This window comes from Pempheris klunzingeri, chromosome 21 (assembly GCF_042242105.1).
Source record: "Pempheris klunzingeri isolate RE-2024b chromosome 21, fPemKlu1.hap1, whole genome shotgun sequence".
Classification (NCBI taxonomy): Eukaryota; Metazoa; Chordata; class Actinopteri; order Acropomatiformes; family Pempheridae; genus Pempheris; species Pempheris klunzingeri.
The window spans coordinates 15,380,046-15,407,813 of NC_092032.1; the positions used below are offsets into that span (position 1 = coordinate 15,380,046).

The 27,768-nt window shown below is 42.0% G+C and overlaps 2 protein-coding genes across 5 annotated transcripts in view; both read left to right on the plus strand.

Annotated features, from left to right (window-relative positions):
* LOC139220726 (uncharacterized) overlaps positions 1-19,522 on the plus strand; it is a 275,609-nt gene extending 256,087 nt beyond the window's left edge. Inside the window, exon 12 of the mRNA XM_070852544.1 lies at positions 19,512-19,522. The gene's annotated coding sequence lies outside the window, so the exon portion shown is untranslated. The remainder of the gene's footprint in view (positions 1-19,511) is intronic.
* Positions 893-27,753, plus strand: smarcd3b (SWI/SNF related BAF chromatin remodeling complex subunit D3b). Of its 4 annotated transcripts, none has more exons than XM_070852545.1 (14): positions 893-1,175; positions 9,548-9,768; positions 13,003-13,092; positions 15,452-15,494; positions 17,224-17,346; positions 17,696-17,821; positions 18,426-18,521; positions 21,680-21,781; positions 22,104-22,265; positions 22,443-22,540; positions 23,220-23,355; positions 23,580-23,702; positions 24,878-24,979; positions 25,082-27,753. In XM_070852545.1, the coding sequence occupies exons 1-14, from the start codon at positions 1,098-1,100 to the stop codon at positions 25,133-25,135; spliced, it is 1,554 nt and encodes a 517-aa protein (XP_070708646.1). In that variant the 5' UTR covers positions 893-1,097; the 3' UTR covers positions 25,136-27,753. The 4 variants fall into 4 exon arrangements, with proteins under 4 accessions (XP_070708646.1, XP_070708647.1, XP_070708648.1 ...); XM_070852546.1 differs by having other exon boundaries at positions 17,699-17,821; XM_070852547.1 differs by lacking the exon at positions 13,003-13,092.
* The last annotated feature ends 15 nt before the right edge of the window (positions 27,754-27,768 follow it).

Sequence of the window (27,768 nt, forward strand, 5' to 3'; positions counted from 1 at the left end):
GGTGTTCAGTTTTCTGCGTTTTGAGAAGAAATCTTAAAGTAAAGCAGCCAGCAAGAAATCACAAGAGAGCCTAATTACACGTGTCAAGAGACACAGTCACCTTGCTGTGCTTGTTTGCCATTACACTGTAGCCACAGCCTGAACGCAGCCTCTGGGCCAAGTAGTGGGTGAAAGGTAAAACTAATGAGGCGAGTGGAAGAAAAACTCCTAACCTCTGAATGCACTCTGACAAGGACCAGCACAGAAATACAGGAAGTTCAGGTGCTCTTGACGTGGCCTTTCCTTTTGTGAAGTGGCTATAAAGCACATCAGCTCGCCTATTGTGAGGAATGGTTTGCGCTCAATGCCAAACAGACAAATACAATTCTACTGACTCAAGTGGCTTAGCCTACAGTTAAGAGAATAACATCACCCTCTTCCTCACCATCATCACCACGTCATGACTCCATCATAGATGGCTGTATATCCGTGTACACATGTGTTAATGATATGCAGCATGGCCCCTTTAAGAGCCCAATGTCGTTTTGTTTTTTTTGGGGTTTTTTTTTTGAGAATGAGCCCAGGACTCGGAGAGCTGTGTGTGCTGACCGTGGCCTCTGGGTTGGTCACCAGGGGGAAGCTGCAACAGAGGAATGGCTAACTGACTCTAACCTCCCCAGCCCCCGTTTAGACCAAACGGCAGCCTCGCCGCGCCGCATGCCCTTATCTACCAATGGAATGCAACAGCTGTGCGGGGGAGCGGCAGGGTGGGCGGGCTGAAACCCCCCTGCCAGACCCCCTCATGGCCCCCCCACCCCCCCACCTCCAAGCGACGTGCCGGGCTCCTGAAAGGCAGCTCAACTAAAAAGTGAGCTAGACACAGTGAGAGACTCGGCAGGGCTGCTGCACATTCAAAATAGAGTCAGAGGGAGGGAAGAGAGAGAGAGAGAGAGAGAAGGAGAGAGAAGGAGAGTCAGGGACAGGCAGTGCTGAAAAGGAGAGCACAAAGAGAAGGAAAGTGGAGCAGGGGAGGGGAACAGGAGGCTGGGTGAAGGGAGAGGGAAAGACAAAAGAAGGAGAGGGGAGACATAGCAGGGTGAACGGAGGGGACTGAGCAAATGGCTACGGAGGAGACGGCGGGGGGAGCCAGGAAAGCCACCAAGAGCAAACTGTTTGAGTTCCTGGTCCATGGAGTGGTGAGTGGCGCTGTCCGTCATTCCCTTGAAGGGAGCTGGGCTCTGGCATGCATCTGTGTGTGTGTGTGTCTATGTGTGCTCAAGTGTGTGTGTGTGTGTGTGTGTGTGTGTGTATATATGTGTGCATGAGTCGGCGCAGCAGCAGCAGCAGCAGCAGCAGCAGCAGCAGCGGTCTGTGTGTGAGAGATAGCTGGGCAAAGCTGGCCATGTGAAGGTTATTTCCAGCCCCCCCCCTGGATCCCAGCCTGTTTGAGAGAACAAGAAGTGGAGCAGCATGGATGGATGGATGGAGCTGAGCGGGAGAGGGATGGGGAGCAGAGGATTTCTAAGACAAAAAAAAAGGATAATTGTAGAAATAGAAGCTAAGCAGCAGCAGCAAAAAAGCAGCCAGCTCCCCCTTTGGCTAACAGAGGAGCACACTGAGAATGCTTCCCTGGGAGTCACAGACAGAAGGGGGGAAATGACGAGTCCACTCACAACAACACAGTCAGAGTAGCCTTCCAGGCAGCGTGTTGTTGGTTGGTGGAAGGATTTGAACCTGAAAGGTCACGAGACAAATGGACGTAGTAGCGTAGACGGGGCCGAGGCAGGCGGCCAATCCTGGAAATCATGCAGAACAATCGGTCCATTCATGTGAAGCTAGCATGAAATGTCAAGTCAAGTGTTGCTCATGGTTAGAGGTTAGGCAACTATTAACATGAGCTTCATACTTTACATTAATACCAGAACATGGAGAGGAATTGTAGTTTGTTTTGGTGATGAGCTGAACGGGTTAGGGGGTTTAGGATGATGTTAAAGTTCTGACCAGTGACAGTTTCCTGCTGAAAGTTTTAACAGATGAGACTGTGACATTGAGTCATGTAAATAAACAGCTCATGTACGGCAGTGCTTCATGTTTTTGTGCTTGTGAACCCTTGAAACGACGGGTCTGCTGCAGACCCCTCGTCCATTAGTACAAAGAATGAATTTTCCCTCTCAGACTGTTTCATTTGAATATTTATATTTTTAGGGCTGTAACGTACATTTTTCATCTCCCAAATTGGTTTTTGATTGCAGCGTCAAACAAAGTGTGAAAAAAATGTCCTTTGCAGCATCCTAAAGCTCAAGGTGACATCTTCAAATGTTTTGTCCGACCAAAAATCCAAATCCTATTGATATTTCTTTGGTAAAGTGAAGCAGCAAATTCTGAGAAGCTGAAATTATTTTGTGTGCCTTTATTAGAGGATCGATAGAGAGGTGACAGGAAATGAGAGGAAGGAGAGTCAGATAAAGTCTTAAGACTTAAAACACACAGTATTTCACAATAAAAACACAAAGGTCATAGAAATGTCTATAAGAATAATCAGATTTTCAATTAGATTCACCTCACCTATTAGTTGGAGAATATAATTTCATCATAAATGTCCATGTCATTCTTTAGATCTCTTGTGGTTTCTACGTTTTAATTAAGTTTAACTGAATTTCAGCATTGTGCAGATCTTAAAACCTCACCACATCACTTAAATAGATAGAGAAGGTCAGTAAGGCTGTCTGTTATTTATTTGTTCAACTGAAGAACATTTTCTGCTCTCAGATTATTTGGTATGAATAAATGGACATTTATGCCTCCAGTAGGGAATAGGCAGTAGAGAGATGACAGTAAATGAGGAGATACACAAATGGGGAACAATCAGACCCAGAACCGGGGATGTTGTGGTTTATTGCGAGTGCTGGGGAGCTTCTTTAAATGATTTTCAGAGGCCAGAGTAGGTAAAAGTACAAAGTGTTTCACAAGAGAAATGCAAAGTTTAAGGAAAAGTGCAAAAGAGAATCAAAATCTTCCCCAAAAATCCCTGTAAAAAGAAGCTTCAAGAGCGGAAATAATTCATAGAGGGTCGATCACTTGTTTATCATCACAGCCGTGATGATAAACAATGCCAAAAATCCACTGCTTGTGGCTCCTCAAATGTGAATGTGAGCTGTTTCTCTGAGTTTTCTGTGATAGTTTGCTGAATATTTTTGAGTTTCAGGCCTCTGGTCGAATAAAAATAAGCATTTAATACTGATGGGCATTTTCCACTCTTTTCTGACTGAACAATTCATTAAGAAAGTTATGAATAATGACCTAATACCTCCATCAGAAACCTCCGTCTCTTTGCCCTGAACTGGATTTCACCTTTGCACAGATCCTGAAACTTGGCATCACTTCCTAATCCTCAAGTACACCGCGAAGGTCAAAAAGACTTTGTGGTATTTGTTTGTCTGATCTTTTTATGTCTTAAAAATCCCAGAAGAAGCCAGGCTGAGTTCTGACGTTAGGCGAAACTCTGTTTTAATCAGTGCTGATGTTGGGGCGTAGTGACAGCAGGTAGATTTATACACTGGAACAACATGAGGTATTGTGTCTTTGACAGGAGCGGTCATTACAGGGGCTTTGGTGCTGAAGCCCTGCGCACACATAGACAGACTTTAGGAAACAATGGACCAGGTGATTGATGAGCCAGATGAGTGTGTCCTCTCAACAGACCAATTAACCTTGATGAGGCTCTGGCTGCTCCAAGCCAAATATTTCCCTCTGCTTATTTTCTCTCATGCCTCTACCGCTCTCTCTCTCTCTCTCCTCTTTCCTCTGTCTCTCCCCCGCATTTTAAGATGGAAAAGTCTTGTTATAATAGTTGCGGCAGGTTCCTCGCTCTGTATACTGCAGAATGGAGAAATATTTATACTACGGGATGTGGGGATGATTCGGCGCAGTTTGTTAGCTTGTGGCGAGGGATGACGTCTCCTTTCCCCTTACGGGCGAATGAAGAGAAAGCAAGAAACACACATGTAGAGATGCATCTACACACACAGGAATATGTAGAAGTACGCTACATGCAAACATTGTTGTGGTTTACTACGAAGGTCGTGGTGTTCCAGCCTCCCGGCAGCAGTGCGCGTGTTTGGCCGAGGTCTGGTTCTAGGACTGATGGGTGGGCTGAAGGCCTGGCTGAGGTCTCTTCCTCCTTCTCTCTCATTATCTGCCGTGTGGAGGTCAGCAGCAATGAGAAAACCCTCCAGCGATCTGCGTGGGAAACCCCGATAAGCTAAAACATAATACGACACACTGTAGCTCTGTCATGTGTTTGTGTGAGAGCAAGTGACAGGACGACATAAAGTCCACCTTTACTCTCAAATCTGGACTGTCATTAAAACTGAGTGACTTGCTTGAAGGGTTAGTTCATCCAAATTACAAATAAAATGTATATTGTGCACGGATAAATGTGTCAGTGTAGATGGTTTGGGTTTTATTTTTCCAGATTTTCAGAGATTTCTGCCTCTATCCAATTCAGTGGAGATGAAAGAAATTTAAGCTCAGGTGCTCACAGCATTGAAAAGTGAAATTTAAAAAAATTCAACAGCCACTTGTCTTTTCAAAACACAATGTCCCAGCGACTCTGGATAATCCACAGACCTTGCCGTGATCAGTTCTCATAGAAATAACTTTTTTTTTTCATAACCAAAGAAATAGTTGCTATGAAAACAGTCCAACATTTGTTCCTAGGATCCAGACTAAAGGGGGCGCTGTGTTTTTTGGAAGAGAAGTTGCTGTTGAATCTCATTAATTGTAATTTTTCAACGAGGTTCCATTTTCCTCTACTGTGATGTACTCTTACTGATATCTCAAAATCTCACCACATAAAACCAAAACTATCTGGTTGGATACCACTAAAGGTAAAAGAAATGATAATATAACTTAAATGAATCAACTCTTTAAGATTAATTAAACCTATCACCCTTTATTTTATACCAGCAGTGAGCAATGTGGTTGAAATCCTCCCAGAACATGTAAATTCTATTTTTATATACCTATAGTTATATTTCTGTAGACTCTAGATACTATTAATGATTGAGTGACAAGAGAATAATATGTATTTTCGGCTGGTTCAGACAATTAAATACCTTTGGAATAAAGGCACATCATGTCATATATATGCAAAAACTAGTTCCTATTTGCATCAAGGAGTCCTGCTCATTGATTTTCAATACTACCCACAATGCACTGATACAGCTAGAGATATTAAAGGGATATTTTAATGACATATAGCACGTTTATACACTGTATGGCAGAACATCTTTTTTGTCCGACAAACAGTCCAAAACCCAGAGATATTCAGACTACTGTCATAGAAGACGGCTTCTCTTTGATATACGGGGGCTTGGATTGTACCTCATTTGTGCATGCGCCTACCAAGTTAATAAATGGAAAATGTGAGGAAAAACATCAAATACTCACATTGTAGAAACTGAAACCAGAGGAGACATTTTTAGCCCGAAAAATTACTGAATCGATTAATCAGTTGTCAAAATAGCAACTATAGCAGCAAATGTATGCATGTAAAATGATCAAATGTTCCACCTTAATGCTTTACATTAGACAAAACTGGCCACGCATGAAACAAAATAACTCTTTTATTAGTTTTTGATTACAATGTGCTTGGAAAGTTTTGTGAAACAATAAAAGAATTTGTCAGAATCATTAAGATACGATTCTACTGAACACTAATATTGAATTATTGCACAGTTCTTGCACTGATATACGACATTATCTCAGGGAATTATGGTGAGAATAGTCATCTTGGTATGATCTCTCTTTAATGAGACATGCACATGAGTTACATTGTTAATTGTTGTATATCAAAACAACCTATAATAACACAAATAAATCAACAATTGATTTCCTCTGTAATAGTAAACAAAATAGCTCATTAAAGGAGCATTTTGATTATGATAAATTGGGTTTTGGGGATATCGACTGGCAGTATTTTCTGACACATTAGCGACAAATCGATCATGAAAATGAAGTCTGAGCCCTAAGAAATGACTCACATCCTGTTCAAGGAACTTCATCTTCAGTTTCTGTCTAGATTTTAGAGTTCTCTAATCAAAGCCTCTTTTAGGGACCATCCATGTTACAACCCACAGATTCATATGTTTAGTACAGTGTGGGTTAAGTTTGGCCTCTTCAAATCCCTCCAGAGATGCCAACACACTTCTCAGATATCAATCCACATGGCAGATTCGATTGCTGGCTGGCTGGCAGGGCTCCGGGCAGAGTGTTGGAGTCAGTTCAGCAGGTCAGATTATAGAGTGCCACTCATTGTGTGTGTGTGGATTTAGGGGAAATTCATCTTAGACTTTATCCAGCTACAGTTTTCTGTATCTGTTATCAGAAAGGCTCATATTCTCCAGACAGACGCTTGTAACAGAAGCCTCCGTCTGGCTGCTGAAAGTCTTGTCTGATGCCTGTTTGGGTTTTACTGTCCAGCTTAGGTAGGAAGTAGACAGGAAAAGAAGAGGTCTCTTAAGACCCCACAAGGTGACAATATCCGAGCAGGAGGCCCCAACCATATGTTGTCTTATCCTCCCCCGTTAGGAGACCCTTCTCAGTTGCTCTTACTTCATCCCCTCCCCCTCGACGGCCAAACTCCCAGCCAGAGTGACAGCAACGCCTGCTCGGGCCTCTTATCACAGGATCTCTGCTCGGTCACCATTTCAAAGGGCACCTAATACGTCAGTCTTAGCCCGGCGTATGCTGTCACACTCTGTTTTTAGTTATTAAATCTGTCTGTGAATGCTTTTACGTTTGGAACCAGTCTGATATCTAGTTGTCTTATTGTGCCATCCCTGCTCTTTATTACCTTCGTCTTTGTTTGTTTTCTGGGGTTTATTCCCATGTGTTTGTGGACAGTCTAAAGATCAAATCTGATATGTGTATGTGCGTGTGGCTTTAAAGGTGACAAACTGAAATGTTGGGAAAAAATATGAGCAAATTTGAGGTTATGAAACTGCTGATTTGTATCTTTCTGCTGTCCTTTTCTCACCACATTTATCCATTCTGAAACAAAATGTAGCAGATACCTTCTGTCCCGATTTGACAGAGGATTGTATTTTATGTATGCATGTATTTATTTATTTTACTAGCTGATGGTTATGTGCTTGGTAATATTAAATCATGGCTCCGCTAAGCAGCTTGGTTCTAACGTTTTTTTGAATAATAGAAACATAGAGGGAAGAATCGACTCTCTGCATTTTTCATGGTCCGAAATGTCCAGTGTGACAACCTGTCTGTCCTTTGTAAAATACTTATAGTTTGATATTAACTGAGGAACCATCATATTTTTTAATCAATTCATGCTCATAATGCATTTCATGGGTGGAATGAAACTAAGACCTATTATTTTAGTTTTGAGGTCACACACTAAAGTTCTTCCATTTGTTTTATGCTTTTTACTTCACCACATTTATCTAAATGATAAAGTTACTTTCAGGTTAGGATTTCATACACATGATGAGCTCATGAAATATGATGCATTGTTTTAGATCAAACCATACTACAGCCAGGGCCAGATTAGCCTGCAAGGCAGCCACGGGGCGACAGTGAGCCATGGGCCCCTACCCAAAGATGCAAATTTATTTCAAAACATGCAGCATGTGAGCATGATATCAACTAAGGCTGAGCGATATATCAAATTAATTCATTTATTTAGAAGTTTTGCTTTCGTAAAATGCGTGAAATCGTTCGCTAAGAGGTTATTTTCAGCCAAAAAGTAAATGATAGCCAGCTACAGTTGTCTTGAGTGTAAAATGTCCTGTAAAATGTGACCTGAGTAGTTACACGATAGGCATCCATTGCAGTTTACATTAGTTATCTGGCCGTGACAGTTCACAGCTGTATGAGATGACCTGTATTTTCTGTCTTTACTTGTTTCAATCAATGTTTTCCTTTTCCTAGTCTTCCCTTTAGTTTTGCAGGAAAACATTCGGTTGAAATTATGAATTGTCCCAAAGCTGTTCAACAAATCAAGATTTTATTTTTTGGTCATATGGTCCAACCCTTGTATCAACAGAAATATTAAAGATATTAAAGTCAGCGTAAAGCTTCAGTCAGAGCGTCTTTAGTGACAGTAATGTGTTGTATTTCATTTTTTGAGACTATTTTTGATACACTGCCTTCTTAAAGACTCAAGATTAAAGTGTAAATTAATTAAATTACCACAATGTAGCAGCCAGACAAATAACCTGTATTATATAATAATAATTACCAAGTATTTGGTGCTAATACTTCAGTTCTTTCCTAAAGTAAGTAAGATTTTGAATGCAGGACTTTTATTGATAATGGAGTATTTTTACATGGTAGTAGTAAAGGATCTGAATCTGACAGCTGTTCTAAGTATTATTATTCTATGTTGTTTTTTGCGTCCTGGTTTGGGTCTTTACTGTCGGAGGTCCACGCTCTAGTTGGAGTCAAAGGATTTTCTATCGCACAAATCCCAATTTGGTTTCAGACAATAAACTGAGGCGCGAGGCAGCTGTTGCCATGGGAGTGACAAGCACAGGTGAGAGTTCCCCAGTTGTTCCCAGGCGTCAAAACAGGAGTGTGGGACTGTGGACTCTGACACTGTTTGCATTGTTTAGGAGGAGAGTGTGCGTGACAGAGTTTGCACACTGCAACAAAATCTTTACGTTTTATTTGTCTGTCTTACAGGCGTCAAAACCTTTTTTTTTTGTTTTTGTTTAAAGCAGACAATAGAAGACAACAGAAAATAAGACAGAAGAAAACAATGCTGCTTTTTCTTCGTACAATTGCTATTGTTTATGACATTTTCTGAAAATCAGTGTCAGTTATCTTACTAACTCATTACTTTTATCCTATACTTGTATTCCTTGCTTATTATTTATTACTGTGTGAATATGTGATGAGCACTTTACAGGAGTAGCGCTCCAAATCTCGTTTTATGGTTTTTAACGATGCAATGACAATAAAAGGCATTCATTCATTGCATTCATTTAAACAAGACAAAGGATGTCAGATCACTGTTCTAGTATGGGATGTTTTTTTTAAATCTTAAATGACTTGGGTTTTAGCTGTCTGACGAAAACAAATCTAGTTTTGGAGGGCACATCTTTTAAAGTTTCTTTCATGTTTGCAGAGCCGGACGGAAAAGATTCAAGATTGACGTCACAAAATTGCTTAATGTGTATTCATGTTTACCAGCGTAGCTTTTGTTTGATCACTGAAAAGGTTACAAAAGGTAGGAGGCTCTCCAGCTTTAACAGAACCAGAACAGACACCTGGATTTTATTTTAAATTGGAAAAATCTGTGAGGTCTGGTTTAGGAGTTGATGTGTCACTCTTTGTTGCAGCTCGTCTTCATGAGTTTGTCAGATAAATCTCTTTAGTCCACCTTGAATCCATCAGAAGGAAATGCATAAAAGTCACAATTGATCTAATGTTTCCTTTGTTGTATTTTTAGAAATACTCTTTTGTGAATATAATTAATCTCAAAACATAGTGGAGAATGTTTTCTACATATACATGACCCGTAGTTTTTCCTGCTTTCTCTCCCCAGCGTCCTGGCATGCCGTCTGGAGCGAGGATGCCCCACCAGGGAGCTCCCATGGGCCCCCCCGGCCCACCGTACGGAGGGAGCCCGGCGGTGCGGCCCGGCCTGCCCACCCCGGTGATGGAGCCCAGTCGTAAGAGGCCTGCCCCCTCCCAGCAGGTCCAGCAGCAGCAGCAGCAGCAACAGCAGCAGCAGCAGCAGCAGGCCGTCCAGAACCGGGCCAGAAAGTGAGTCTGAATCCAGTCGATCTCCACCTCCTACCTAAACACTGCATGGCTTGCATACAGCAACTCCTTATTTGTCTGCTTTTGTGTGCAATGATTGAGATCATGTAGACTTCAACGGCTGTGGTTACACTTTGAACTCAACTATTCTGCTCATATTGGCAACAATCTACAAAACCAAACATGGATATGGTCATGAAGTGTGTGCAGACAATGTATTAAGAGCTGGGCATCCAACCAACTGTACTAAGTACCAATAGCTGGAATAAAATTCTTGGTCAGATTCTTGGTGGTTTTTACCTATTTTATGATCAAACAATTCCAGATTAAACCCATCATTTTTTATGTCAGTCAGGGAAATGTTCTCATACGGCTGCTTGTGTTAGCACAACATTAAACACAACGCGTCTGAGGAGTTTGGATCAATTTGTTAGATGATGAAAAGGGTTTTGGGCAAAAAAACATACATACTTCTAAAAGTTGTAGTGATAAAAGTGCTGGTACCAGGATTAAAAGATTTTTAACAATACACAGGCCTGCTCTGAAGATATAGTGGTTATTTTACAATAGATCTTAAATGATTTGTAGGTTGATCAAACAATAGTTTTGACAATTGATCCACTGAATTAGTGAAAGTGAATTAACAAGAAACAACAGTCGACAGCCAGGCTCTGTAGGCTGTGCTCAAGCTAAATGCTACCATGAGCATGTTAGCATGCTGCTGTTAGCATCAGCAGGTACGATGTCCACCATGTTCACCATCTTAGTTAAAAGTACAGCTGAAGCTGATAGGAATGGCATTAGTTCAGCGTTTAATAGACATTTAATTTATATAATTGCAAATTTAATATCTGGGTTTTAGATGCTCAGACAAAATATACAGTCTCCTGAAATCTGATCTACAGAATCAGATCTCAAAGATCTGACTGATGAGAAGTGAAACCATGACCTTTGTGTGTCTCTGTTCAGCTTTCATTTCATTTTTTTTTTTACTCTCTCCCACTGCTCCTCTGTTTGCATCTTCTGCCTTGCTCCCTGCTCTGTGCATCCACGTCTCAACACCCCAATCGCTGCTGTGACTGAGTATCTCTCCTCTGCTCACTCTTCATGTGTCTTCTGGTCTTTGTCGTCTGGTTTGCCTCATGCTCATATTTATGTGGGGACCACACTGCTGTCAGCGGGCGCTCAGGCTCTAATACTTGCTTTGGCTTCTGTCTATTGTCTTCTATTTGACCACCTGAACAAAAGATCAGAAAATCAGTATCCCAGGCACACACACACTCACACACTCACACTCACACACACTCACACACGCACGCAGTGGATGAATGTCTATTAGGAGACAAGTGTGTGGCAGGTATGGTCATTAGAAACCAGATCAATATGCGCACTCAGTGGACCTCTGTCTCTCTCTGTCTCATTCTCTCACTATCTGCAGCACGATTGATCCACTTACAATTAAGCAGGCTTGTCGAACAGGTCACGGGAAATGTTGTCCTGCGTCAGGGCCGCAACCCCCAGAGCGGCCTGGCTGGCAGCGAATGGTCTGATCGATGGTCCAGGGTGACCCGTCCAGGTGTCTCTCTCGCTCTCTGTTGCTTTGTGAGGAGTGTGTGTCCTCTGGCAAACAGGTTGATGCTCCAGCTCCCTGCTCTACTCCATCCAGCTCAGACCCCCACCCGGCTGCCAGCTGAGGGCGGGCCACCTGTGTTTGCAGTGTCATTGAGACCTTATGGCCCCAGCTACACTCGCTCTGCAGAACAAACTCTGTCCTACGCAAAGCTGCTGCTAAAAATAGGGATTAGTTCTGTGTTAGCAAGAAAGGTGGGTTTCCTTCTGCAAAGGAGAGGGTTGGAAAACTTCTCTAGATTTTAATGTAAAGGCTTTTTTTGTCTCGTAACAGTCGGGACAGTGGTGTGTAAAAAGCTGTCTGTCTGGATTTATCCCACGCGCACATTAAACATTTCTTAAATGTGAAGAAAATCTGTCAAAAATATTACAGTATAACGTTTCAGACGAATATTAGCGCAATGATCTGCAAAGTTGCTGCCATGTTGAAATGTCTGAAAAATTATTCTCGTGCCCTGACCTGCTTCTCTCATCACATTTTTAGACTACATAAATTTTGGATTATTTATATGCAAAGCAATTTCTTACTATTGTGTTTCATCACGGTGTGCCATTGTTTCACAAAGGCAGAGGGTGAAACATTTGTTTAGCTGCACAGTATTTGTTGAAAACGTGGCTTTTTCACTATCACTTTCCTTAAAGCTGTTCTGCTATTTCACATTTTTTCGACTCTGGGAGTTCCCTAGCAACAAACGCACAACATATTGTAATATAATACAAGGACGCTGTTCTGACAGCGTGAAGTCGACAACAACAAACCTTACAAAAATCTGCTGTGGTCGCTGTCACCTTGAGCATTGCCTCAAACGTGACATCTTTTATTTCCCATGAGGACTGCATTATTTATAAAGCCTTGATCTTTTATACAGACCTCTGAATCTTGGTTTTTGCTGTTAATTTTGACTTTGTCCTTGAAGTGAACCTAAAAATGTCCTCGCTGCTCATGACACATGGTTACCAAAGACACTGAGGTCCACATGATCGCTAGATTCATGTGATAATGAAACAGGTTTTGTGGTGCAAGGCCAGCTGATTTAAGGTGGTGGACCGCGGCTGAAGTATCTGGTCAATAGATGGCTTTTTGGCAGTGGAAAAGCTTGGAAAGGTTGTGGGTAGAGCATGTTGTCCTCATCTGCACATTACTTCATCAATGCAACATCCATATTTGCAATTCAGAGCCGAACTAAAGAGCTAAACTCGCACACTGCTTGTTCGCTCCTTTCCCTGTGGTACACAAGTTCACAGTGTGTCTATTGTCAGTGTATTGTCTGTCTGTGTGTGTGAAGCATGATTGTTTTGGTTCACCGAGAAACTTTGTTGAATGAGCGTGTCCCTCAGATGAGCAGGACGCCTCCCGGGTCCTCCTCTGCTGCACTTTGTGCGTGCATGGACACAGTCACACGCCCATCCCAGTGCCTGTCCTTGTCTGAGTTTTAGAGTTTGCACCTACTAACAGACCCTTGACCTTATTACACATCCAACACACACAGACATACAAACAGCCAGAAGCACCTGGTGTTTCCCCCCTGACATCGTACTTGCTTCCACTGAGTGTGTGTCTCGCCACGACTCTAATCGGACAACCTTCGAATCCTCACCAATTCTTAGGAAGCCAGTCGGATTCCCTGGAGCCAATGAGATGCCGGCGAGGCAGATGGACATGAGAGAGCCCCAATCAGATCCCACGCTCGGATCAAAGTAGGAGTTTATTCTGCTGCATGTCCATTTTCTTACGTTTGATGATTCTGGCCTATTTAGCCTTACACCTGAGCCCAGCACTCCCTGAATGAGTTGTTTTTGGCCAACCATACGTACGAGCCTTGAAGCTGACCCCTAGGATGTAGTGGTGCATGCTTTGGACTGGAGCATGGCATGATGGGAAAGTTTTTTTCCAGCTAAAACAGAAAAATAACGTAGAATCCAATTTCAAACCCTGTTAATAAAGCCCTGTTAAAATAGCAGATTTTTTTGTGATGAAGGTTTGTGTTTTCCTTTGCAATGCACCCCCGGATCTTTCAGTTCTCCTTGCAGCAGACTTGTTTCAGTATTTGGCATGCTGATGTAACTGCTTCACAGACCGTTGCAGGGCACTGTGATAGAAAACTTCTCTACACTGCAAAAAAACCTTCTTCAAAGAGAGAAAAATATTATGTAATCTAAAGAAATGTGCCACTGTCAATGAGGGTTGGGCGATATGATGATATATACCATGAGATGATAGAAATGTAAAGTTAGATTTTCAACCGTTAGATTTTTCAGTATTTTTCAGACCGTTATTTATCCTTCTAGTAGTTGATTGAGGTCATTGTGAGCAATGTCATGGTTCAAGTATTGAACTTGCACCTGGATTTTTTCAGGTGCTTAGGATTAGCCAAAGTCGTTCCCATTTAGTTATTTGATCTTCATATTCATTGAGATAGATAGATAGATAGATAGATAGATAGATAGATATCTATCTATCTATCTATCTATCTATCTATCTATATATATATATATATATATATATATATATATATATATAAAACCAAGGCTTTTATTCATATCGCCCCCCCCAGTGCCAAATATAGAAATCAGGCAAGCTAAAGATGTTGAACTAGCGTACAAAGGTTATCTAGCCTGGAGAGGAATTATGCCACACTGGAAAATGCACTTATTGACCCCGTTGTCGAGAGTTAGATGAGAAGATCAGTGCACTATCGGCCTATTTGCTAAATACTGTACAAAGCACAAAGACTGGAAATAGGAGGAAATGTCTTGTCTGTCTCTGTTAAGTTAACAAAATCCATATATTTGCACCTCTAAAACTCATTAATTAACACATTATAACTTATCTGTTTAAGCTGTGCAAAAAAAATTAAGTGTTGAAACCACAACTTGTCATTTTTACACTAAACAAAGGATATGTCTATGTGTTAATTAGTGAGCTCTGAGAATTTTATTCCCTTTAGATAGAGCCAGGCTAGCTGTTTCACCCTGTTTCCAGTCTTTTAAGCTAAATTAAGCCCCCTGTGCTAACTGTTGCCTCTTATTTGGCGGACAGACATGAGAGTGGTATCACTCTTTTCTGCAAAAAGACTTGTTCTTCACAAATTCACTATACTCAATAGTCTTTTAATTTAGCTCAATTTAAGAGTTAGTATCCTCAAATAGGATTAGAGAGAAGCATCTGAAATAATTGAAATAACACGTGAATTCCTTAGCTTCTTTACACATTTTTTGAGCTTCCAGGAGGATGAACACCCTCAAGACAAGATTATTTATCTGTAATGAGAACAATCAGGTTTAAATACGTTTTTTTACTTTTTTAAATTGCTCTTTTTGCAGTGTAGTACAATCTAGGTGTTTTACTGGTGTTAGACAGTGATCTTCTGCAGACACCAGCAACAGAACACTTGGTTTCACATGGGTGCTCCACATATTGCAGTTGCTGATTGAATATTTCAAGAAAGTCGATCAGTTTCGCATAGTTCTAGAAAGTTCTGACAAGGGCACCAACTTGGCACAGATTTTCTTGTGGTTCTTGGTAAGTATATGATAAAAAACTTGGTATTGGTAGACAAGTGTTGTTCTCACACAGCAGGAAATGCCAGGAATTCATGAATTAAAATATCTACACACACACATACATTCTCCTCTGTGAAAATCTTTGCATTCCTAAAAGCTCTTGAACACACATCCTGTCACCATCCAAGTCCCGCTGCAACAGCCCCAGTGATTCTGCAGAGTGTGTGTGTGTGTGTGTGTGTGTGTGTGTGTTTGTGTGTGTGCAGTGAATACATGTCAGGCAAGAGATGTGTGATGTGACACTTTTTTGGCTGTTAGAGGCTCTCACTCTCCAGGTGGAACGCTACATTTCACACAAACACACAAGCACATGTGCACACATATGCACACACACACACACACACACACACACACACACACACACAGCTGGGATGCTGGGGTGCTGGATATGGCCCAGCATTTTAGCAGATGGCCTGGGTGCTACGCTATCAGTCACCATAGTAACATGCTCTCTTTTTCCTCTTTCTCTCTGTCTTTCTCTCCCTCTCTCTAGTGCTAAGAGAAGGAAAATGGCAGACAAGATTCTTCCGCAAAGGGTGAGGCTGCATATTTTTACCTTTGTTGCTGTGTTTTCTGTGTGTCTGTGTGTATGTGTGTGTGTGTGTTATCGTCTTTTGTGTGCAGAACAGAAAAATCCTGGTCGGTTTTTGATGTCATGGGCTCTTGGAAGCATAGAGGGCCAGATGATTATGTGTTATTTCCAAAAGAGAAGAAAGAGGATGAGGGGGAGCGATCAGGAGGTTTCAGGTTTAGGTTTTTTTTTTTTTTCATTCTGGTATTTGGATGATGGCTCCTTGATTTAAATTGGAATAGTCACTGGGATATGGCGGAGACGCAACCACAAGTAAAGCAGAAAGAGGAGGCTGAATCCTGGCGTTGCCACAGGTGAGTCTGTGTCGACTGAGGTTCTGATTTTCATCCCATGGTCTCAGTTTTCGGCCCTGTGCCACGCCATCACCTCACCATGTCCTGGCCAGCACACAGAGGGCTTTTACACTGAGACGATGGAAGTCTGGAGACTGTGAGCGTCTTGGCTCAGGTCTTATCCCCTAACACAGACCAGACAGAGAGATAGCAGTAGGCATGGCTGGGGCGCCACTCCACAATAATGAGTCAAGGACAGGGAATGTCTGCCCCGCTCCTCCGTCTGCTCGGCACCTCGGCCCGGTGAAAGGCAGTGAGATGGAGATAGAGCAGGAATGAGAGGGAACAATGAAGGCAGCCATTTAGAAAGAAACATGAAAGAGGAAAGAAGAGGGAGGGAGGAGAGGGAGCGAACTGTAGGAGTGTGTGTGCACAGTTTGGTAAGTAAGCAGCAGCCCTTGATGCTCGGAGGACTTTCATCGGTATGGTAATGTCTGAGTCCGGGCTGCTTGGCTGCACACTCTGCATCTCATTTTTATCCCCAGGATGGTGTGAACCACCATATTAATGGTGGACTGGGTAGCAGCAAAGCATTTTCTACTCCTGTGAGCTTCTTAAAAACACTTAAGAAAAATAAGTCTCGAGTAGAGCATTTATTATCTGTCACAGTTCATTCTTCTCCATGTACTGCAATAATTTGAAGCTAATAAAGTTATTTTTTTCATTGTGTGACAAGATATTAAATCCTCAGTCTCCTCAAACATCACAGGTTTGTTTCCAGACCTTTTTTGTGTTGAAGTATTTTGGCTAATAGATAGTTGACACCAGAGAGATTAGGGGAGACAGAGAGACGGGAAACAGTGCCTTGAGTTTAACCTACTGATGAACTGGCTGGTAGGTCAGTCAGCACAAACTCGTGCTGTGCAGCCCTCTTAATTTTATTTACATGTTTAGTGGAGATCTCAAACTTTCTAAAAATAGAAAATATTTCACAGTAAATTGGGGAAAATGAAGTGTAAATGATGAAGAGCTAATTTCCATTTGATGGAAAGCTGCTGCCATAGAAATATGTTTATGCTGTATCAATGAAGTATATGTGTGTGTGACAACCTTATCCTAAAGGGAGAAATTAAATGAATGTAAAATATGAATATAAATCAAACAATTGTTACTTTATATATTAGACCATTGCTTGGAAGGAAGCTACACTGTATGTTATGTGGCTAAATGTCCTTGGACCCCCTACAGCACCGAGGCAGGACAGACCACTAATCTGCTTAAGCCTTTTAGTGAAATTCAGATAGTAGATGTGAAAGTAATCTGACTTCTTCACGTGTATTGAAATATTGCGGTGGAGGTGGTCCGAATGATTTAATGTCAAATGGTCTCTCCTCTGAACAGATCCGTGAGCTGGTCCCCGAGTCTCAGGCCTACATGGATCTGCTGGCGTTTGAGCGCAAACTGGACCAGACCATCATGCGCAAGCGTGTGGACATCCAGGAAGCACTGAAGAGACCAATGAAGGTAAGAAAAAAAAAACAATAACTGTGTCCTGCTGTCCTCCAGGTGTCAGTCTAAAACATCAATTATCTATTTCTGGAAGGACAAAGATGTGATTTTAAAGTTATTTTTGCACTTCAACAGATATTGAGAACTCCTAAAACTGCAAATCACTAATGCACATTTTCATAGAGGATTTAATTTTTCACCTTTTGTGGTTTTGCCTCATCTTAAAACATAAAAAATGTCCCTATTCAAGACTGAGGGCTCAATTAACTTCTTGACTCTTGTTACATTAAAGCACTTTTTTAATCTGCTGTCACATTAAGAAACGTCCGTTTAAACTGTGCTATTTTATGTGCCATTGTGTCAGCAGCAAAAGCGTAAACTGAGGCTTTACATATCAAACACCTTCAACCCTGCCAGACCCGATGCGGATGACTCGGATGGCAGCATTGCATCGTGGGAACTGCGAGTGGAGGGGAAGTTGCTGGATGACGTGAGTTTTGTTGATCTATAGTATCCAGAACAATCCCAATGAGTTTCTGTGCTTGGGATCCTCTGTAGGGTGAAGTGTCAAATCACTGCTTGTCCTCTAAAAAGTAACTGAAATCATAATCTTCCCATTTGATATGAAAGTGTGGCGCTGTGGGTCGTTCTTGGCCAGCAGTCACACTCAGTAATGATGTGCTCCGACAACTTCAAACAACAAGAAAAGTGTCGGCTGGCTCGGAATATAAAATGAATGATTGATGCTGCGAAGATGTTTAGAGAGACTGTAGATGCAGCATCAAAGGCAAAGCCGTCTTACATTTGTTCTGCGCTGTAAGCTTCCTCTGTAAAAGCTCTGATGTTCTCAGCAGTCCGCAGCGAGCAGCAGTAGGATACATTTAGGTTTCACGAACCACAAATATTTCTGGTTGAGCTCGGAGGAAGTGGACCCTGAGAACGCCTAGGGTCTCACTCTCTGTCTGATCTCACTCGGCCTTTTGTGGGTTGTTGGTGTTGCTATAAGCAAAGGCAAGTGTTCACTTTTGCGTTTGTGTGTTTGATGTGTCCAGTTTTAGACATTACCTGACTACCTCTCTCTGTCTGTTTCACAGCCAGGGAAGCAGAAGAAGAAGTTCTCTTCGTTTTTTAAGAGCCTGGTGATTGAGCTGGACAAAGACCTCTACGGTCCCGACAACCACCTGGTTGAGGTGAGTTCAGAGAGCCGCTGCGGAGGAAGAGGCTCATTTAACAACTGTACACCTACCATCTGATCAAGCTTTGACCTGCTTTTACAAAATGATTGCACAGTTTATAGTGTTTGTCATGATGATCGGTGTTTTTGAAATGAATGACTGTCAGGTAGCACATGAACAAAAATATAAACAGCAACCTTCAAATATCATCAATGATAGTATCACTATGTCCTCTGGCAAACATGCTACTGAGGGTGGTACAGTGCCGTCTGTGTGAACGGCACAATAGATTTAAATTGATTGAAACTAGGAATATGAGGGTAAGTCCACTAAATATCCAAAAAGAACGCTATAATATCCCTTTTCCACCAACACCAGCCTAGTTCTGATTCTTGGCTGGTGCAGGAGCCAGTTTGCAACTGGTTTAACTTGCAAACCTAATAAGAATCGGTTTGCTTTTCCCGGGGCTGAAGAGCCACGCCAAGCCCCTGACGTAAGCCGTTCGTAGCTCTAGACCAGCGAAGTGTTGGTGCCTCTCTAGAACCAGTTTACGTGGTCGAGAGCAAGTTCTGTTGCTGTCAAAGATCTGGAGTGAGATTAGGTACCTACTCCAAACCAGCCCTCCAAGTGCCTTGGTGGAAAAGGGGTATGAGAGCAGTGAGACTGAACCAAAACACTGAGGTTGCTGTTTGGACAGATAAACAATGAGCTGAAATTCACTATAAAGCTCAATAAAACCGAGTGGAGCTGCAGATTCAGTTGATAGTTTGTTCACATAGTCACATTGTTTTTAAATTCTCATTTGATTCACTGTTATTAGAAAAAATATCCAATATATCCGCTTTAACCAGGCTCCAGTAATAATCATTTTTTCATTGTTGGAGCACAGAGCCAAAACTACAAAATATGTCACTGTCCAATTACTTTTGAGAAATTCTTTTTTGGCCGAGAGATCAGGAGAAGATTGACATCACCGTCATATCTGTCTATTAAATATGAAGATAGCTTAGCGTAGCACAAAGACTGGAAACAGATAGGAATGTTACAACATTACATTACAACTTGTCTGTTGGTCACATCATAGATCAGCGCTTTTATTTGAAATTGAACCCATTAGTGACAAAGAGCGTTTCTATGCTGCACAAGCCAGTGAATCGGCCTGTTCAGCCATTCAGTCAGGGTCAGAGATGGCGTCTTCATCATGGAGAGGACAGACGCTCACTGAGAAGTTTTTTTTTTATTTAGTGATGTCTGAGCTGAAGCTTGTCTTAAGCTAGAATCACCCCAACTAACCTGCTCCTTTTTTACACCCCTGTCAGATAAATACAAAACCAAACCAAACAGAGCGGATTCTGCCCTCTATCCTTTTTAATGAATTGATTTTTCATAATAGCAGAAGGGGTTTTATTTTATTTTCAACATTACAAGGTTGTCTTAACATACAGATGTGAGAGCTGCAGAAAACAAGTGCTTACTTATTAAAAAACAATCATTAGCTGCCCTTCATTCTGTATCTCCATAAAATGTATTGACTTTAAAAAACACCCACTTTTAAGAGTTTCAGAGTGAAAATTACGAGTTCTCAAGGTTCCTCCTTTTAAAAGGGTGTTTTAGTAAGGCACTGAGGTGCTTCTCTTTGAATGTTTTTCCATCAAAAGAATTTTTTTCTACCTTGAGATACAATCAGTATTTAACCTGTTCTGAGTCAGCCATTGGTCAGAGGGAAACATTACTCTGTATTGTATGCCAAGTTACTGCAATCCACTGTGCTGAAGATGGTGTTTTATGTGCTTTTCCTTTCAGTTAAGATAAAATGAGGATGTAAGTAACATTTCATCTCTGCTTGAATACAGAGGAGGTTCAGATATATGTAAAAACAAAAAAGAGAGCGAGCGAGAGAGAGAGAGGCTAAAACACAGATGGAAATAGTTGTATTTGCCGAGACTGATATTAAATGCATCTGTTATTTCGCTTCAAGTCCCTGCTGATAGTGTGATAACATTCAGCTGCACAGCCACTTGGTTAACCTTGTGCTACCTCAGGTCCTCAGCACACTGTGCACAGCTAGTTTGCAGACATTTTACCTTCACATTTTACCATTTTACCACAAACTTAGCACTCAACATCAAGGCTGCCAGAAACAGGTGCACTGCTTTGTTTTCTTACTGCACATTTGTCAATTGTGCCAAATTTCCAGTTACAAATAGCCTGTCCTTAAAGCCCCCGAGAACCTGGTTTCAAAGTATTTCTTTATAACATTTGATATTCAGTAACATTCAGCAGTCCTTTAAAAGATCAGGAGAAAACGTGCTTTGATATTTACTACAAGTTTTACACTCATCAAAACTAGAGTCGGCATGCTAACATGCTCACAATGGCAATGCTAGCATGTGGATGTTGAGCTGGTATGACGTTACCTAACATGTGCTAATTAGTGCTAAACACAAAGTACAGATGAGGAAATTAGCTTCTGCAGGTATTTTATCACAGCTCAAATAGAGCGAGGGGTCACCAGAATCATTACAATTAACTTAACTAAAAAACTAAAAATCATGTCTGTGTGAACATCATGGTGGCGCAAGAGGAAAGGTCAGGGGACGACCAAAGTCATGAAGATTATCATGTAGAAACAATGGCTATCTGTGCCGAATGTCATGTAAATCTATCCAGTGGTTGTTAAAACATCTCAGTCTGAACCAACATGGCGGATCGACTGACCAACCAACAACTGCTAATATGGCTAAAAAACTTCTTCATCAGGAATGTGTGGGTGTGGCTTGACCACATTTGAGTCACACAGCTGGCAACAACCACACAGCTGTCATCACATTTTGATTCAACTCCTGTTAAAATCTGATTGGTGCAGAAAACGTGTGATGATGATGTAGAGGTTAAAGAGTATCTTTGTTCAAACCAGTGAGAAAAGCGAGTGCAACAAAAAAAAAAAAAAGGAAATCTCTCATGTAGAATAGCCAAAACTGTTCTAAAGAAACTCACTGAGGAAAAAATAGGTTTTCAGAGCCTTAAAGCATAAAATAATTAGCAATTCTGATTCTTAAAGTAAAGTGTGAAACAGAAAATTAAGTGAGAAAATTCAGCAACTCAACACACAGTCTGAATAAATGCCCTCAGTTTGGGGTGTGTACTCAGCACGAGGTGTGTTGCTCTTTCAGTGGCACCGCACGCCCACCACTCAGGAGACGGACGGCTTCCAGGTGAAAAGGCCAGGAGACGTGAGCGTGCGCTGCACTCTGCTGCTGATGCTGGACTACCAGGTGAGGGGGCGGGGGGGTCGCCTCACAGTCTCGCAACAGCCTCACAACTCCGTCCAGAAATAGACTCTCCTCCGTTTCAACTCTGTGACTAATTGGTGCCATGCAATCAGCTGTTGTAGTGACAACTTGCAGGCCCCACATCACTGATAACCACCAGTCCACATAAACATTACAGAGAGCATTCAAGGCTCCATTTTCGAACCTGACGTCTGTTTCCAGGCTGTGGGGGAAACATGATAAGGATGTCAGACAAAGCTGATGTAAATCCTCTGAGGTGGGCACTTGGTAAAAGCGCCGTAATGTGATTACATCGTCTCCGCAGCCTCCCCAGTTCAAGCTGGACCCCCGCCTGGCTCGCCTGCTCGGCATTCACACTCAGACTCGCTCCTGCATCATTCAGGCCCTCTGGCAGTACGTCAAGACCAACAAGCTTCAGGACTCCCATGACAAGGAGTATATCAACTGTGACAAGTACTTCCAGCAGGTACGGGGCCATAAATCACACTGCTGTTGCATAAATACTAATCATCTGAAAATCTGATTATACTGAGACAGCATGTGTATGTGTTGTCTATGTGCTCTCCCCCCACATGTTTTACATATTGATACCGTAGCTGGCGCTTTGAAGCAGTGATTTTCTCACAGATGTTATTTCTAACAGATCTTTGACTGCCCTCGGCTGAAGTTCTCTGAGATCCCTCAGCGCCTCACCAATCTCCTCTTACCCCCTGACCCCATCGTCATCAACCACGTTATCAGGTGGATTAACTGCATATAAAGAGTTGGGGTTCTTTAACTAGAAGAGCCTCACCGTTTTGCTCATGTGTTCCTTGTATTGAATGTGAGGCTGCCTCGCTAATTAGTCACGTGGTATTTATGTTGCTTCTGTGGAGACCGCTCGTCTCTGCATTCACTAAAGAAAAGGGATATTTTTAAAAGATATTTTATTAAAATTGCTATAAAAGTTTTCTTTATTTTCTCAGCGTTGCCTAAGGATTCAGAAAATGTGTCTTCAAGCTTTTTTAATGGTTTTGATGTTTTGTTTTTCTATGGACTTAATTACTAAACATAAAAATCAGAATAATTTTACATAAGAAATAAAATTAATAAACCACCGCTGCACCACAAGTGGTGGCCATAAACAATATGTGGCAGCAGCTGACTGTACAGTCGAAACCTAATTAATGCTTTTTGTGGGTTTGCAACACAGATTTACTGTTACTCAGGACTGTTATTATTCACTATTTAAAATAATAAAAGAAAAGAAACATCCAGTGTGGGAACAAAAGTATTTAATGGTGTAAAGTAACATTGCAGGCACGAGATGACTCACTTTTAAGGATTTATTGAAAGATCTCTGTCTTGTTTCTGTAATGATTTGTGATAAATTTGGTTCACTCGTTCATTCTTTACATTCTTCATCTTTGCTCCCCGTCAGTGTGGATCCCAACGACCAGAAGAAGACGGCCTGCTACGACATCGACGTGGAGGTGGAAGACCCCCTGAAGAGCCAGATGAGCAGCTTCCTCCTCTCCACCGCCAACCAGCAGGAAATCGCTTCGCTCGACAACAAGGTGAGATCACCAACATCAGAGAGTACAAACTCTGGATCGATTCTCCTTTAGCTTTGATGCTGCACATCGCACCGGTGTGAGAAGTAGGCTGCCTCGTGTGGTAACAGCCACTTTTATGGCATATAGTTTCTAACAGGAGTTTGCAGAAGTTTTTAGTTCCAGTTCAATAAATAAAGGAAACACTCAGATTGCAGCTATAGTATGTTACTGTTCCCCTTTTTCAGATCCATGAGACCATCGAGTCCATCAACCAGCTGAAGATCCAGAGGGACTTCATGCTCAGTTTCTCCAGAGATCCCAAGGGCTACATCCAGGACTGGCTCAAATCCCAGAGCCGAGACCTTAAGGTTCGACACTGCTATTAATATGCACGCACACTCATGTCGCTCCTACAGTAACGTAAAGACACTGGAAACACTTGTTGGCTTTATTTGACAAAGTGTATGCTCCGGATGTGGGACAGGAAGGACCAGGCATGAATGAAAACCAATGAAGACATTTTATCTGCATCTCCAAGTAGATAACAATGAAGATAAACAAAGTCAGGCTTTTCTCTCCTTTAGCACTAGATAAAAAAGACAGAACTAGCGCCACCTAGTGGCTACAGTTTGTTGGTCATGAAATGAAAGGTCGCCAGAAATGATCAGGATCAAGGTCAGAGTTAAATAGTAAAATTAATTTCATTAATTTATCAATATAAAGGTCACTGAAAAAAAGGCAAAATGAAACCCAGGACACTTAACAAACTAAATTAAGCTGAATAAAATATAACAACCCGCAGCCTCACGGCAAGCTTCCAGCCACTTCCTCCCCTCAACTCCAGCAAAGGGCTTTTACCATCTCCGCCTCAGACGGCACACACACATCAACAGCAAGCATTAGTCACTGCAGACAGCACACTTTATCCATGGGCGCCCATACATACCGAGGACTGCACAAATCTATTATGTTAATGTGATTTACTGCAGGACTTTTTATTATCTCCAACGTCAGTATGTGTGCCAAACTATGAGAAACGACCATCCTCTCTTTTTTTTCTCCTGCTCCATCTTTCAGTAAATGTGTGTGAAAACACGGCGTTTAGATTTGGCACGCGTTATGATGTCATAAGGGGATCATGTGACCTCCTCCAACTCTTCAGGAGGCCGACTGTCCCCGGCCACCTCGCTGTCCACCATTGTTTTTTCCTCTCTAACGCCAGAGAGCAAAGCAAAGCACCAAAACATCTCCCACACAATAATAATAATACAGCAGGGTCGACACTGTACAACACATCAGAATAAAACGAACAACTTCTGTTGGGTACATAACAAACTGAAACATTGGACTGAGATGAATGTTAATGTTTGGACGAGTAAAAAGAGAGAAAGAGGAGCTTTACACAGTCTGCCAGTCATTTCTTTCCCAACTAAACATGTCCACCCATATCACAGTAGTCATACTCCACATTCATCACATGAAATATTAATGATGGCGATTGATTGATCCCATCATTAATGACTGTGCTTTTCATTGGCTGTAGTTAATGACAGACGTGGTGGGGAACCCTGAGGAGGAGAGGAGGGCGGCGTTTTACCACGAGCCCTGGTCCCAGGAGGCCGTCAGCCGCTACTTCTACTGCAAGGTGAGACAACGGCAGCTGATTATCTTTTACACATCAGCGCCCTGACCCCGTCTCTACATACTCAGACGTCTTTTCTTTCCTTTTCTTTTCTTTCCTCCACAGATCCAGCAGAGGAGACAGGAGCTGGAACAAGCCTTAGCTGTCCGCAACACCTAAAACCAAGGCCCTCCTCAGTCTCTGCCTCTCATTTCAGAGCTATGTGTGTTTGTGTGTGTGTGTGTGTGTGTGTGTGTTTGGATGTGTGTGAGACCATCGCTGTAGTCTGGTGAAACCTTATACCTCTAAAAAAAAATGGCAGTAATTAAATAAAAAAAAACTTTCTTAGTGAAGACAATGCAATTTCAGAGGTTCTTCCGCTGTTAGAAATTTGAAATTGGAGGAGGGTTTTCTCACGACAGCAGCGATGTGCTCGTACGGGAGCCAGATCTCGATGCACATACGCGTCAGCTGCATATTTGTTCCGTTTTGTGACGGACTGCGAGGACGTCGTCATTAACTGCATGTACTCGTCTGCACCCACGGAGGTCAAAGCCCTCGGACCACAAGCATCCTCGGACTCACCGCCAGCTGAACAGAACTTCCTCTCCGTCACTACTTTGTAAATATGTCACAAATACGTCTGAACCGGCTGCTCACACACAAACACGCACACATCGCCGAGTCTCATCTCAAAGCTTCTGTGTGGGACAGAAAAGTACATGATGTAACCCGGTGTCACAGTCAGACCTCACAGCGCTCTGGATGAGTCTTCATGTTTTATGTTTTCCAGCTTTGTAAGTGTGACTGTGTGTATTTGTGTTTGCTCTCATTAGGAGAGTGTTTTTGAAAAAAAAAAAAGATTAATTACACCAGCAAAGTCGAGATTACAGTGTGACACACTGGGTTGCAGGGAAATCGATGCTATCTATAAACCTGAGGTGTGGATTTCATTGGAAAACCTCTAATGTGTCTCATTTTAGTCTTTTACTCGCCAGTAAACAGAGTTGCTTTCAGTATTAGTTACCTGAACTAAAGTATTATCACATTAGCAGCTCCACGTCTGTTCATAGCAACAATAGTGTTTTAATGAAGGAGAAATGAGTATTGACCACCACAATAATAGCTTTTTCTTCCCTTAATCAAATGAAAATATGGCTCTACACGTTGGGACTAGTCGACTGATTTGTTTTGTCAGAGTCGCTCACTGCCTTCCTTGTGTGGTATTTTGCCAGTTTATGTCCTGAAGGTGTTACCAAAGGTTGCAACAAGAAGAAGAGAACATGATCACTGAAATAGAAGTGGGCCAAAAATCCTCACCTGGGTTTAACAGAAAGTGCAAAAAAAAAATGTCCTTGTCTTAATGAATCTGAACAATTTGGGTCGTTTCAGAGAGATTTTACCCCCAAATTGTTTGCATTTTGTAGCCGATCAGGCCTCAGATTTTTATAAACAAACCTTTCATTGCGATGAACTCTTAAGCCCAGGTCTGGAGAATTTGTCCATTTCCACACTTTGTATGTTACATGAAGAAGAAAAAATTCAGTTTTTTTTTTCTTTTCTAGAGATGTGAATGTAAATATGTTTTTCCCTTCAGAGGGCCAACTGTACAGTATATGACAGACTATCTGTGTGTGTTTGTTTTGGGGGGATTTGGGGGGTTGGGGTGCAGTATGGGAGCTCCATGCGTTTTGAATTAGTGGGGCAGGAATGTTAGTGTTCCTCTGTGTACTATCTTGGGTCAGGGTGGTTTATTTTAGGTCCATTCCGTAACCATCGTGGGAGCTAGAAGCTGCAACAGAGAAAGACCTCCTTCGCTTTGGATCTCAGTAGCTGTAACACATGATATAATCTGCACCGATCTCCTTTTACACTTTTTTAATGACACTTGACTTGTATGTATATGTTGTAATGTCAGATGGAGGAGTTTTTTTTTCTTCTCAGCAGTCAGTTTCTAGCTGGAACCTTTTTCTGGGTTTCTTTGCACTGTGCTGAAAGTCTTTGTCGGGACTCTCTTCGTCACGGGTGAGACCCTCTTTCTTATCCCAGCAAACACAAGAAGTGATTGGATGATTTCACGATGACCTATGCATGCTCCATGGACATTAATCAATACATCTGACGAGACAGTGTGTGTAAATATAAAAAGCTGGCATAGCAGTCTGTGTGACGAGCAAAAGACTTGTCGAAATGCCTTCTGGAAACTTTTTTGCCAAAAATGATATGCCCTACCAGCAACTAACTGTAGGTGTGACTTTTCTGGACTGTGTTTTTGTTACTAAGTTATATTAACTGCACTCTTTAGAGGAGAAACAGTAGTCATTGGTAGTATCTTAGTCCTGTGTCTGACCTGGGGTGATTTGTCTTTGTTTGGCAAGGGCATTCACATTGTTGTCATACAGTCACTGAAACACTTGCACCCTCTTGTGGAGGAAACTAGAAGCTGCGACTCCGGGGGGAGCTCGGCTTTGAGCGCCACAGCATCAGAATATCTGACAAAATGTTAACAGACTACTGTGTCTCCTGTCACTAAACCCTGACATACTGTTGACGTGCTTGTCCCACTCCCTGCATGTGTTTGTGAAGAGTGGGAACTGCTCCTTCTCTCTGTTTACACTGTTGTCAGAGCGTCACCAACAGGGAGATAATAGTATACATAATACTGTATATCTGTAAAGAGCAAACTTGTTTGGTGATTGCATTCTACAAAATAAAAAACAAAAAGAAAAAAAGGGAAAACAGCTGTGACATTGCGAGACAGCCTGGATGTAAATAAAGAAGCGCTTGCCAAAGTTTGTAAATGCTATGATGTC